This window comes from Anoplophora glabripennis, unplaced genomic scaffold (assembly GCF_000390285.2).
Source record: "Anoplophora glabripennis isolate ALB-LARVAE unplaced genomic scaffold, Agla_2.0 scaffold15, whole genome shotgun sequence".
NCBI lineage: Eukaryota > Metazoa > Arthropoda > Insecta > Coleoptera > Cerambycidae > Anoplophora > Anoplophora glabripennis.
In genome coordinates, this window is record NW_019416279.1 from 2,431,299 (window position 1) to 2,445,764 (window position 14,466).

The window sequence follows — 14,466 nt, forward strand, 5'->3', positions numbered from 1 at the left end:
AAAAACATATAATAAATTGTGAGACCTGGACATTAATCTAAATCTGAATTTAAATTAAACGGATTTTATCGTTCAACAACCAGTATAAGCAAAACCATAACATGTGGTACTAAAATACTATTAGTCAGCAGAACCACCAGACATATACCGATTTATAGTGTACAAGATCTCATCAGTATGCCTTAGGTAAGACAACTGACTAATAATCCATATCCGATGGGTGAGATATAAAAACAAAGTGTTATATGTGAATTTATTTGTCTACATTGCAGTAGATTTATTAAACGAGTACAAATTATACACTTGCAGGTGATATTTGAAGAGCAAATAGATCTAGATGTGAAAACTCGATTGGCAGAAATATTTTTTTAGTAACTACTAACCACAATGATACGAAAAAATATTTTTGGGACCGAGCGATAATTTGTTATGCAGAAGTGTATTTTTATATTATTTCCGAACTGCCCTTTTTGTTTTTTTTCATAATTCTATTTGTAAGTCCCATGTACAATATTTTTTTTAGATACGTTCTGAATCACCCTGTGGTTATATTTCAACTAACTAAGCCACAAAATAAACAAACAGCTGTTTGTAGTATAGTCTACGTTCTTATCTGTTTTGAAAGATCGCATAATATTTAATTAAATAATGTGTACCATTTATTCCTATAAGTATATTTTTTATCTTTATGCATTGTACTTTTTAATTCTTTTAAGATCATATAAAGTACATAATTTATCCTTATCAGCCACGTAGCCTTACAAACAAGTCACCCAAACGCAAATCTATATAAGCCGAGAGCAAGCGAACTGGATAAAAAAGTCGGGTTTTCGAAAAATGGAACGCAAAATTTATGAAAAATTACCATTCGAAATAGTGGAACCCGAAAATGACATACCGAACAATTATTTAAGTGAGTATACCTTTTTATTTATTTTGTTGGTGCAGGTACTTAGAACTGAAGAAATAATATAATAATAATAAATAAAATAAGTGCAATTCGAAAAAATAATACAGCGTTACATTTTCAAGGCTTACTTGATGTCTTACATCAAAATATTAATGGTGTTTTGTTCAAGGGCGCTCCCTATAATTGTTATACGGATTTTTTATTCGTGTCAAATTGGCATCTAGGAGTAAAAGGACACGATCGATCTGACTACATTGTTGTCAGATCGCCACTTTTTTTAAATATAATAGAAACTTTGGCTTTTCTACAACAACAGTGGTATAAGGTTTGACGGAAAAATATCTATGGGTCCTAAACACAACCATTTCTGAGAAAAAAATTATCCAAATCTCCAACTTAAAATACAAAAGTTCGATTAATTAAGCAATATTGACATAACTGCGTGCATAGAATACCATAAAATAATCATGTTTATCACCTTTTTTTAACTTCTTTATGCTTAATTCTAAAAATTAATTAGCGTTGTAATAAATTTAAAATTCGATAAAATTCATATCGAGCAATGTGACAACGGCCAAGGTGTCCAGCAATCACCAATACGCAATTCAGTTGGTATCTGGATTCGACCGTGTCGGAGTGTTTTTTGCGTACCACTATTTCCTTTTCTTGAGGTGTTTTCCAGCGACGTGGTGGTGGACATTTTAAGCATATGTTGTAGTTTGTTTTGTACTTGCGTGCGTTTAAAAATTACTGAATTTTGGTAAGTATTTAAATTATTTTTAATACGTATGATTATTTGGACGACGCGAATCTTACTTTAACTACACATTTTTCAAATACGTAATTTGATTAAAAGTTAAGTTCCTGTATTAAGAGATTCATAATTACTAAAATTCGAGCTAAAATTTAAGCACAACAGTATCTTCGTACTACAAAATCGATACATTTGGCAGTTAAACTTCTTACATGCTGTATAATTTCCTGCTAGATGTAAGGTCTTTGAGTAAATCATACACAAAGTAAAAACGAGAGGACTCGTGTAAAGAAGTGACAAGTACCCAAACAACAGACTTGACATTCAAACTTGTTATTAATACAGAATTAAAGAAAAATAACCAGAGTGCAGCGGTTAATTTTTTATTCTTAAATAAAAGTTACTTTAAGGTTTGTTTTCCCGTTGGGTACATTTACTAATAATTTCTTGTTCTCGCTGAATATTCTCAAAGTAAAAAAGTTTTATTTAAATTATATACAGGGTGTCTCATAATTAGCTGCCAACCCTGAACAGGCCGATTCTATTATCAAAACTAAGTAAAAAAGTTCATATGAACATGGGTCCGGAAATGCTTCCTAAGGGCACAGGGACCCATTGAAGAGGGAGGAATGGAAATCATTTTTTTGCAATATCTCTCAATCGCGTTGTGATAAATGAATGAAATTTGGTATACACAGCTAAATTTTGATGAGCAATTTGATGGACTAATCCATTTATTTCCACAAGGTCCATTGGGGTGGGTACGGGGGGGCCCTTGGTACTTTGCGTGTGTAACTTTTTCATCTTTGACTTTTTAACAAATTGGACAGCAAATTCCGTTTTCCCGAACTGTTTTACGTTAAAAAGGTACTCTTGTTTCAAATCGTTATCTTTAACGGTTTCTGAGAAAATCGCTCTTGAATTAATCCCACTTTGGTCAATTTCATAGTAATTTAAACAAAAAAAATTTTTTTGTTTAAATTTAATCTAATTTTAATAAAAAAATAATAATAAAAAATTAAATTAAATAAAAATTAATCCTTTAAATGGAAAAGAGAGGAAAGGAAAATTATTATTATTATTTTTTGTTTAAATTACTATGAAATTGACCAAAGTGGGATTAATTCAAGAGCGATTTTCTCAGAAACCGTTAAAGATAACGATTTGAAACAAGAGTACCTTTTTAACGTAAAACAGTTCGGGAAAACGGAATTTGCTGTCCAATTTGTTAAAAAGTCAAAGATGAAAAAGTTACACACGCAAAGTACCAAGGGCCCCCCCGTACCCACCCCAATGGACCTTGTGGAAATAAATGGATTAGTCCATCAAATTACTCATCAAAATTTAACTGTGTATACCAAATTTCATTTATTTATCACAACGCGATTGAGAGATATTGCAAAAAAATGATTTCCATTCCTCCCTCTTCAATGGGTCCCTGTGCCCTTAGGAAGCATTTCCGGACCCATGTTCATATGAACTTTTTTACTTAGTTTTGATCATAGAATCGGCCTGTTCAGGGTTGGCAGCTAATTATGAGACACCCTGTATAATTATTCAATCTGTCTCTTTACCCCATGATGACAATTTTGATATAAATCTGAAAATGAGACAACACGTATAAAAATTATAGGGGGTACTAAGCCATATAAAAAGGAACGCCCGGTATATTACAACTTGTATTATTTAGGTGTGGACAACGGTTTAGTATTCGTTGGCCCTAAAAGGTATGCTGAGCGGAGCTATTACAAAAAACATGGATTGGACATTTACAATTTTGAAGCTAGACCAGATGATATCTATTTAGTTGGATGCCAAAGAACTGGTAAGTATGCCTTGGCTTTGTCTGCAGGCTTCCGAGGTTGTTGTCAAAAGTCCAACCATTTTCGGACTCGTTGCCACGTCATCGGTTTAGACTTGACGTTTGCAGAGAGATATCGAGAGAAATTTGAAGATAAGAATCTTTGTTTTGCAGGCACTACTCTTCACAGCGAAATGGTGTGGCTCATACAAAACGACCTGGATTTCGAAAGTGCCGCAAAAGATATCTTAGATCACAGATTTCCTCATATAGAGTAAGTAAAGTTCGAATAATGGCTGTTTTGTTCAGAAACATACTAAGAGGTAGAATTTTCTTTCCGAATGGAATGAATATTAGGAAGACAACACTTTGGTTTAGTATATTTAATTGGTACAATATATTTGATGCCGTTTTATTCCAGTTTCAGTGTAATAGGCGTTTTCGAGTTTTTGGAGATAGCTCTAAAAGCGAACAAGGACAGAGACAAATTTTCAGAGATACATCGAAAGTATCAAGAGTTAGATTTGAAGGGTCTGTCAGAGCAAAAGGGTAGAAGATTTATAAGATCTCACCTTCCTCTTAGCTTGATGCCTCCACATATCTTTGAGGTTGGAGCGAAGGTATTATTTTGTCTTCTTGCTGTCATGAAGACTAATATTTACTTGTTTGTTATTAATGCATGACAAATAACCGATATTTTGAGAAAAAAACACTATATTTTTTTCTAATAGACATTAAATTCGGTCAACACTAATTGAGTATATTTCTGTTTAGGTAATTTACTGCGCCAGAAATCCGAAGGATATGCTGGTGTCTTTATATAATATGTATAGTAATATAGGAATTAGCTTACCAGATAGAAGCTTTCAAAATTACATTGACGTTTTCAAAAACGATTCAGGTAAGCAAATTGTAGCTTTAAGGATCCGAAAGTAAAAATTTTGTATCTAGTGGATTCAAGATAGCTTAAAATTACGCATTATTTCGAAATAATTATGGGAAGCATGGATTTTCCTAAAACCTTTTGAAATTACTTGGAGATAAGTATTAGAAAAAAGTTATAAACTTATTTTTGTACGCTAATTGTTTTTTAATTGTTTAAACAATAATAAATAGTTTTTTTAAGAACATAAGAAATAATTCAATGAATTTTAAATCGAATTCTTTCAAATTGACAATATAGGGGTTTTCGATGTCGCTGAACAAGAATATGATGTCGGAAAATTAAAATTCAAAATGGCTGATCCAATATGCCGACTATTTTAAACAATTTATTTAACAATCATTGATTTTAAATCAAACTGCTCATAGAAAATCAAAATCAACGGCCCCTATTATTTATTTATTCATTAATTATTTTAAAAATGGATCAATATTCATCTAGGTATAAATATTAAACTCATACATTTACTGAAGATTATTTGTAATATTAAGTAATAATATTACATTAAAGAATTACAAGTGTACGAGAGTAGGTATAACCTCAAAATGGACAAAATATGTGAATAATACACTTTGCAGCTTACTCGAAAACATAAAAATAATATTCTTATACCATTTATAATAATAATTATTATTTAATTGGTCAAGGTCACCGTTGGATTGTTCACTCAAGACCCTGCAACTTTTGTCCTAATAATTTTTTTGTTTGAGCAATATTTTCTGAGATAGAGGGGGGGTTCCAAACTTTTTGAACATATTCTTCTTTCATTTAAATTTTTGCGAGGTCGATTTGATCAATTAGATCAAAAGTTATAACAATTTCAGTGTAGCGCGCCCGGGGCCGCGCGCTCATCGAGAGCTATACTTGGGGGCCGCCCGTTTCATTTTTCGTACGTTAGAAAAAAAATTTTACAGCCTTCAATTCGCATTTTAGAAAAAAACTTTATTAACATTTTTTATGTAAAATTTCCTGTTCTTTCGAATGGCGCCGTTAATTTTTTTAAATTAATATTTTTTTAAATTTTGTAAAAACTAATTTTGCAACTAATTTGTTAAATAAATATTTTAGCGTACACTCTACAGTTGGTAATTTTTTATATGTTGTTTCTGCCAACTTTACAAAGCGAAAAATAAAAAGTTCTCTCTTCCAGTAATTTTCGCGAAGTCAAAATCTATCTTGACTCCACTAATCGTTTTACCCTTAAGAAATCATAAAAAATCCAGCGGAAAAAGAAATTTTCAAAATTTTTGCTTCCCTTTTAACCACGGGATTCAATATTTTTTTTAGCTAATTTTTTATTACTTTGTGTAGATAACTAAAGTTGGTAAATTGTGGTAATTGTGATTTATGTATATTTGAATGTATTTTATGTTTCTTTTACGAAGATATGTTTATATTCCTACTGCCTTTAGTAAAATGAAAATTTCAGATATAATATATATAATATTAATAACTAACTTTTCATTACTTTGTATAACTAAGGTTGCCAATTTGTTTATTATTATTTTTTATAATAATTATGTACATTCAGAACATAAATTACTAGACATAGGTAGCGCAAATTTATATATTACAAATAACATTAATGAAGGTTATAGGTTTTTTTCTTATTATTTACAATATTAAGGATGGAAACTGATGCATTTCTGGTTGCCTAAATTATACCGAAAAATGGTAGAAAACAGCCCTTTTGTTATTCCAATATATCTTTTTAAAGCAATGTAAGAAAGTAGTAAAATTTCATATCACATTTGGCAAAGTATAAATGAAGACAGTAAAGCAAAAATTAATTGGGATAGGTAAATAATTCGTGAGAAATTAATTTCTAAATATGAAGGTTTTTTGGACTTTTACAAACGAACGATTATTTCTTCATAGTATTATAGAATTATGCAATTTTTTATATAGTTGTCTTTAAATAAATAAACTGATTAGACTTTATTTCATAGTTTGTTCATCACTTTATTATTTAAAAAGTTATATTGGAATAAAATTATTAAAAAATATTCATTCATGAATAGCATTATCTCCGACTTTTAATTCGCTTGATTTGTAATAGATGTCGCACTAGTAAAAATTTATTTATGAATGGACTCGGGTTATTTTTAACGAACAGCTGTTGTATGTGGTTAATTTGGTATAACCTGATTCTGAATTGGTAGTCATGGTTTCTGTTAATTGATACGTAAATATTTAAAGAATGTCATGATCATTTTAGATATATTTTTGTATAAAAGTATATAAGTAACAGTGCAAGTCCATACTATTATATAATTTTAGAAAATATGAAATATAAACAATTTTTAGTTTATTTAAAACCATAATTTATAATTAATATACCTATATTAGTATCTACGGTTAGTGGATAAGAGGGAAAACATTTTTATTTTCTATTCTACTAGAAAAAGTAATTCGTGACAAAAAATATTTTGCTTTTTAATTGAATATGTTTGTCATGAAAAACTGTAATTTATATATATACAGGGTGATCAGAAATTTAACAAAATTAATAACGTTGAAGAATAAACTGCTTTTGTTTTTGATAATATAAAAAAATGTTAATAAGAAAAGTTGTTCATAACGGAAAGTTATGTTATAATTACGATTTGTGAATAAAGCGGCTTACTTTGGTATAAACAGAAATGGAAAATATTATATTTTTAATAATTAATATTAAGTAATTCTTGATAAAAAAAATTCGCATATTAATATAAATAGAATTTTAATTGTGAATATACATAATAATGAGAAAATATAAAAAATATGTACGATATACTTATTTTGTCCAAAAAATGTGTAAAGAATTATGTACAAAAGGACGATTTGAGACTAAATTTTTTTTATGAGAAATAGGTATTCAGTTCACTTCACTTGAAAAAATAGTTGTAGGTACTTTAATACCTCCAATATAAACAGAAATTCTGTGGAACAGTGTAGTTTAATAAATATGTAAATAAATGAAAGTAATAAAGAAATAAATAGAATAGGTACAGTAGAACAGGAAAAAATTTAAAAAATCATAAAATAAAATTATTTCTTTTTATTAATTTGAGCTTCTATAATATATTCTGGATCCATACATCTTTTTCCCTGTGGAATATTTTTGTATATTATTTCTGGTAGTATACAATTTTTATAAAATTGTTCCAAATTTGTTGCCATTGATTTTTTCCATAATTCTTCATCTTTCTTAATTTGTTCTACATAGAGCGGGTTGTTTTCACCACTATAGGTATATTACGAAATAACATATAGACTTCTTCCGGTTATATTTAACTGTCTCTGTATCTGAAAGTAAGAAAAGAATTTTACCAGATAATATTTGTTATAAACATAGATAATTATACATTTTTACCTATTATGCTTTTGATTTACCATAATGATATATCTAGTCATATATAGGGTGCCACAATAGTGCGATAAAGTTTAGTATAACTGCCTGTAGTAGTGATACGAAAAAAGTTACTTGCTCGGATTCACATTTTATTATTATTTCCATTATTCATTATTTTCAGACCGAATTAAACGTTCAGAAAATCTTGTTTTTGGCCTGAAGATTTTGCCCTATACAACTATAACTGAAAATAATTATAAACTTTGTCACACTATTGGAACAGCCTGTATGTGCATTGCAACGACAATATGTCATATTTATATTACGGCTAAGTAAGCGGAAAGTCCATTGTCGCATATGTAATTTTTATTTTCAAATAATCAAATACAATATACCTACATATTTATTTTTAATATCTATTATTTACTTGAATTTAGTACTAAGTACAACTATGCCTAGCAAATTGTAATACTTACTCTGTTAATGTTTTTTCCTTCATATAAAAAATAGTAAACTCCACAAATAAAATATTTCGCAGCCACAACGCAACAATAAAAGATAACAGCTCAAAGATCCATACAAGAAATAATTACATTCGCACCTACTCTGGTCCGAATCCATATAAGTACTAAAATGTAGAAAATAATATGAAATAAAACTTTTAGTTGGCTGCAAATATTATAAATTTGTACAACCACTTGCCATCCTCCTTTTTTGTAAATATGTACATAATAATATGTAGAAGATAGAAAATAGAAATATTTTCAGAACAAAAAACCGGCGGCCGCAAATTGGAGTTTTTATTATTTTATTACCCTTCTCTTTTCATATGCAATTATGAGATAGCAAAAGAGTGGGATGGACGTATAGGCCGGACAACTTATTATCGTGCACGTGTGCGTGCATTTTCTCGTTTTTTTAGGTGTGTTTTGCCGGAATTTGAATGAATGAAATAATCGTACTATTTTTTACTATAAACGTATTTCCTGTAGCGACATCTATATGAATATTGTCGTACTTTGTTAGATGAAACGGGACTTCAATTTCCGTTCTTAAAGGTAATTGTACAATTTTCGTAATATTTGATGATGATTTCAGCATTCACGTGGCCATACATCGAACACGTCAAAGAAGGCTGGGACAGAAGGAACGATGAAAACTTTCTGTTCCTGTTCTACGAAGATACTATAAGGGTAAATGAACAGATAGGAACCTCCTCGATTATCCGATCTTAATCCTATGCGTTAATATTTTCAGGATAAACGCCGAACAATTCAAAAAGTGGCCGATTTTCTGGGGAAAAATTTGTCCGAAGACCAAGTGGATCGTTTGGAAGATCACCTCAAGATTGAAAATTTTAGAAACAACAAGTCAGTCAACTGGGACTCCTTCGTCCAAATGGGACTTTTTAAGGATAGTAACAAATTCATAAGAAAGGGCGAATCTGGTGGTTGGAAGGAGTTATTCGATGAAGAAGCAGGGAAAGAATTCGATCAGATTGTGGAGGAAAAGTTAAAGGGAACGGATCTTAGATTTCCAAGCGGTTCTACTTGATGCGACGGATATAAATTCAAAAACATGTTTTATATGTATAATAAGTCATTCTATTTTGTGAATTAAAATGGACAATTATAAGAACTTTGTTAACATTGTAGTCTGAGGGGTTATTTCTTTATCTATCTATCTATCTACCGCTATGACCAGTATCATAACGGTTTCAATTTGCCAAATAGTTTACTATTAACGTCTCGAAAAGGGAGTTTATAATTATCATTACACATACGTGGCAGCTTAGAAATGTTATACGTTCAGAGACTGAATACCACTTACCGTATGTCGCTCATGTACAAGGTAATCCAATGGTTGGTTGTATGGAGTGACACTTAAGTTGGAAAAACAAGAAAGAAACACCAAAACATCCAGAAAGGGTTTTAACAACAATAAAAATAAAACAAACAAACAAAATAACGACACAACGGGCTCGAAAAACATTATTAATTACTTTATTGACACGCGACAGCGTACTGAGATACAGGGAATGCGCGATCCTTAGCAAAATTTGGAATGACTTTATCCATTATTAAATTAACCCGAGACTCTAAAACTAAGTAGACTGCTTAATGTGGAATCCATGGAAGAACTGCCTGTTTTTTCGGAGATCTCTCCTGAATTCGACACCTCGCTTCGACACGCCCATTTATTGGGTCCAGACGTGAATGTTCTTATCTTACTGGCGGGAACCCTGAATATCGGGAAGCTTTAGCATAACTATGCCATGTTAATGGTTATCTAATGGACTGAATTTACATTTATATAAATAATTCTGTGACTAACTGGGCTTACAAGTAACCCTAGCCTTCCTCTAGTGACTCCGTGTAGAAATACGGGCCGGATTAGTCAATCTCATTTAATCTATTCTTATAGCTTGGAAAATCCGCCTAAAAACCAGCTATTTGATCTATTATTATTTTTTAACAACTTCTAACAACTTATTCTTGGAATTCCTACGTTCTTTGGAATGCATTTCGCGCGTTATTTGAAATATCGATTTTTCTACACATGGCCCCGACAGTCTAAGTGAACTTGTTCAAAAATACTGTTAAATTTCAGTTGTCTTGTGGCGACGTTACCTACTTGAAAACTCTTAACCTTTCGACAAATTAGTGCTGACTGAAATATTTTACTTTTTAGTCCATCCGTTCCGAGAACTATTAAATAAATTACCACGCGTTCCGGCTTTTGTTACAACATTACCAACTTGTACAATTTTTTGTCATAGATTGTCCCGCGGGTAAGTGCACAAACTTTAAGCAGACAAGCATACAAGTTGCGTTGGATTTATCCAAATTCTTGGGATTAATATTCCCAAGGGTATAAAAGTCTTCGAAAAAAAAGAAACATACATCGACTGTAACACAAACCTACCAGTTTAGCGAGTGTATTTATTTTGTCCAGAAAATCAGAAGCTTGTCATTGTCAGTTCATTTAAATTTAAAATAAGAACATTTACGAAACACAAGTTTATATAAGCTTTCAAATTGAGAAAAGTTATTTTTTTTAGTATTTCAACAACGCATAATAATAGACTAACCCTCACAAAATATTATAGGGTTATATACAGGGTAATTCACGCATAATGTCATTAATTTTAACCACGTGTTCGGCCTAATAAAGACAGAAAATCGAAAAAAAATAGTCGACCTTTTAAAAAATAAGCAAAGTACCCCTTAACTCCTATTAATTCGACGCCCTTCTTTGAATCACGTTTGCTGACTGGGAACAAGCCGGCGCACCGTAGAGCGTTCGAAGTTGAAGCGAACAGCTGATTTCCCTAGTCGTCTTGAATTTTGCAACTGGTTTCAAAATTAAAGTGCGGCTAATTTGTTTCAGTGATCTATTTGGGATGAAATTGTTTAAAGAAGCAATCAATTTTTCAAGCTGTCTGCTTCCTCGTCAGAAACAGGAAAGTTTCGTTAAATAAAGAAGCATGCGAAGAAATTTCACGTATCATACAAAAGTATTTAGAAGTAATATTATATAGTTTGGTTCAAAGGGATGTAGGAGATTTATATTGGAGACAAGATTTTAGAAATATTTTTGAATTTATTTGATTTAACATTAAATTTTTTTTTTAAATATAAAATATAATGAATAGTACATAATTCATAGCCAACTTTTGAATTTTCCATGACTTTAAATAACAGCTGCAATACGCATTATTAGTTATTCGTGTTCTGGTTGAAAACGACAAAGTCTTTTGAAAACTAACAAGAATTTTTTTAAGTCCGCCAACGGATTAAAAAATTGTGAAACATAGATTTTTACGATTTTTAAGTGTAGGTATTGAATTTATTTGCGATAAACATTATCTATATAGCAAAGAAATCTACTCATATGCACATAGCATACATATTGACTAATTAACAACATAAAAATATCATATTTAAGTAGTTTTAAATTATATTTATTGAACGCATAAAGACTATGTAGATGTGGCAACAGCGCTAATAATTAACTAGCAGTTGTACACACTGCGAACCTACAGACCTCGGACATCGGAGATATGCGCGTCAAACTCGGGTAAAGATGCGTACGCGTTCAAAAATGTATTGTATGTATTCTATGTACAATATAATTATTATATACAGGGTGTTTTTGAATGGAGTAGCATAAATGATACCAGTGAATCTACATTTCAAAGGAACACGATTTGCAGAAAATCGCCTTAGTAAAATGTTCACCCCTGAAGAGATATGGGCCATCAAAGTTTCCAAAAAAATTATGAAAATTGGCTGTAATTTGAAAACCGAACGAGATACAAATAACAAATTTGTTACAGGTTGTTTACTAATACAGATGCGAGTTTTCAACTAATTTTCGAAAATTTTAACCTCTCGAAAGGGGTTGAAATAACCACCCCTCAAGCCATTTTTTGCCATAACTTTTATATTTCGTAAAAACTCGATATCCAAAAATACGCATTAGATAAACTGGTTCTTTTAGAAACGTTTACCTCCCTAGCAATTTTCCTTTAAAACTTTTCGTTTATTAATAAAAAAATAAAATGTATTACCATTCACCTCACACCGTGTATGATTGCAATCAATCAAAGAAAAACTAAGTGTGCTGCTGTCATGCCAGTTGTCACAATTAACAAATTGCTAAACAGCTAAAACAGCTAAATACTTTTTGGGTGTAAATTAACAAGAATTATGCCAAATTTTATTAATGATGAATATGTGGACATGCTAAAAGTGTATTTTGAATGTCGTTTTGAAAAACACAAAAACAAGAGCGTATAATGAGAGATATCCAAATCGTCAAGTTCCCCACAGACAAACTGGCCGAAGACCTACTGTTCGTACTATGAGGTGCAGTACTTGAAGAGTTTGACGAAAATCGTCAGACTAATACGAGAAAAACAGCAATGCACTTAAATGTGTCCCATAGTGTTGTTTGGACTATTGTCCATGATAATTTATTAAGGGCCACTGGCCAGTTCAAGCTCTACTTGAACCAGACATGCATAAGCGAGTTGTTTTTTGCGAATCGTATCTTAATATTCTAAGAAATAATTTGAATTACTAGATACTTTTCACAGATGAAGCAACTTTTCAAAGACATGATTTAACCAATATGCACAATCNATCATAGAATCGGCCTGTTCAGGGTTGGCAGCTAATTATGAGACACCCTGTATAATTATTCAATCTGTCTCTTTACCCCATGATGACAATTTTGATATAAATCTGAAAATGAGACAACACGTATAAAAATTATAGGGGGTACTAAGCCATATAAAAAGGAACGCCCGGTATATTACAACTTGTATTATTTAGGTGTGGACAACGGTTTAGTATTCGTTGGCCCTAAAAGGTATGCTGAGCGGAGCTATTACAAAAAACATGGATTGGACATTTACAATTTTGAAGCTAGACCAGATGATATCTATTTAGTTGGATGCCAAAGAACTGGTAAGTATGCCTTGGCTTTGTCTGCAGGCTTCCGAGGTTGTTGTCAAAAGTCCAACCATTTTCGGACTCGTTGCCACGTCATCGGTTTAGACTTGACGTTTGCAGAGAGATATCGAGAGAAATTTGAAGATAAGAATCTTTGTTTTGCAGGCACTACTCTTCACAGCGAAATGGTGTGGCTCATACAAAACGACCTGGATTTCGAAAGTGCCGCAAAAGATATCTTAGATCACAGATTTCCTCATATAGAGTAAGTAAAGTTCGAATAATGGCTGTTTTGTTCAGAAACATACTAAGAGGTAGAATTTTCTTTCCGAATGGAATGAATATTAGGAAGACAACACTTTGGTTTAGTATATTTAATTGGTACAATATATTTGATGCCGTTTTATTCCAGTTTCAGTGTAATAGGCGTTTTCGAGTTTTTGGAGATAGCTCTAAAAGCGAACAAGGACAGAGACAAATTTTCAGAGATACATCGAAAGTATCAAGAGTTAGATTTGAAGGGTCTGTCAGAGCAAAAGGGTAGAAGATTTATAAGATCTCACCTTCCTCTTAGCTTGATGCCTCCACATATCTTTGAGGTTGGAGCGAAGGTATTATTTTGTCTTCTTGCTGTCATGAAGACTAATATTTACTTGTTTGTTATTAATGCATGACAAATAACCGATATTTTGAGAAAAAAACACTATATTTTTTTCTAATAGACATTAAATTCGGTCAACACTAATTGAGTATATTTCTGTTTAGGTAATTTACTGCGCCAGAAATCCGAAGGATATGCTGGTGTCTTTATATAATATGTATAGTAATATAGGAATTAGCTTACCAGATAGAAGCTTTCAAAATTACATTGACGTTTTCAAAAACGATTCAGGTAAGCAAATTGTAGCTTTAAGGATCCGAAAGTAAAAATTTTGTATCTAGTGGATTCAAGATAGCTTAAAATTACGCATTATTTCGAAATAATTATGGGAAGCATGGATTTTCCTAAAACCTTTTGAAATTACTTGGAGATAAGTATTAGAAAAAAGTTATAAACTTATTTTTGTACGCTAATTGTTTTTTAATTGTTTAAACAATAATAAATAGTTTTTTTAAGAACATAAGAAATAATTCAATGAATTTTAAATCGAATTCTTTCAAATTGACAATATAGGGGTTTTCGATGTCGCTGAACAAGAATATGAAGTCGGAAAATGAAAATTCAAAATGGCTGATCCAATATGGCCGACTATTTTAAACAATTT

At 31.2% G+C, this 14,466-nt stretch overlaps 2 protein-coding genes across 3 annotated transcripts in view; one reads left to right on the top strand and one right to left on the bottom strand.

Moving 5' to 3' along the window:
• Positions 1–14,466, bottom strand: part of LOC108905141 — a 164,828-nt gene that overhangs the window by 105,533 nt on the left and 44,829 nt on the right. The window lies entirely within an intron of this gene.
• On the top strand, positions 81–9,396 carry LOC108905428 (estrogen sulfotransferase-like). Of its 2 annotated transcripts, none has more exons than XM_018708270.2 (8): positions 81–186; positions 749–913; positions 3,355–3,489; positions 3,640–3,739; positions 3,887–4,085; positions 4,240–4,366; positions 8,841–8,935; positions 9,000–9,396. In XM_018708270.2, exons 2-8 carry the CDS (start codon positions 838–840, stop codon positions 9,294–9,296), a joined length of 1,029 nt encoding a protein of 342 aa, XP_018563786.2. In that variant the 5' UTR covers positions 81–186; positions 749–837; the 3' UTR covers positions 9,297–9,396. The 2 variants fall into 2 exon arrangements, with proteins under 2 accessions (XP_018563786.2, XP_023313153.1); XM_023457385.1 differs by having other exon boundaries at positions 88–186; positions 717–913.

Excerpts from the sequence above, each read along its gene's own strand:
- LOC108905428 (XM_018708270.2), top strand. The coding sequence starts at position 838 with ATGGAACGCAAAATTTATGAAAAATTACCATTCGAAATAGTGGAACCC. Across the intron at positions 914-3,354 it reads CATACCGAACAATTATTTAA|GTGTGGACAACGGTTTAGTA; the intron begins GTGAGTATACCT and ends TGTATTATTTAG. Across the intron at positions 3,740-3,886 it reads CACAGATTTCCTCATATAGA|TTTCAGTGTAATAGGCGTTT; the intron begins GTAAGTAAAGTT and ends GTTTTATTCCAG.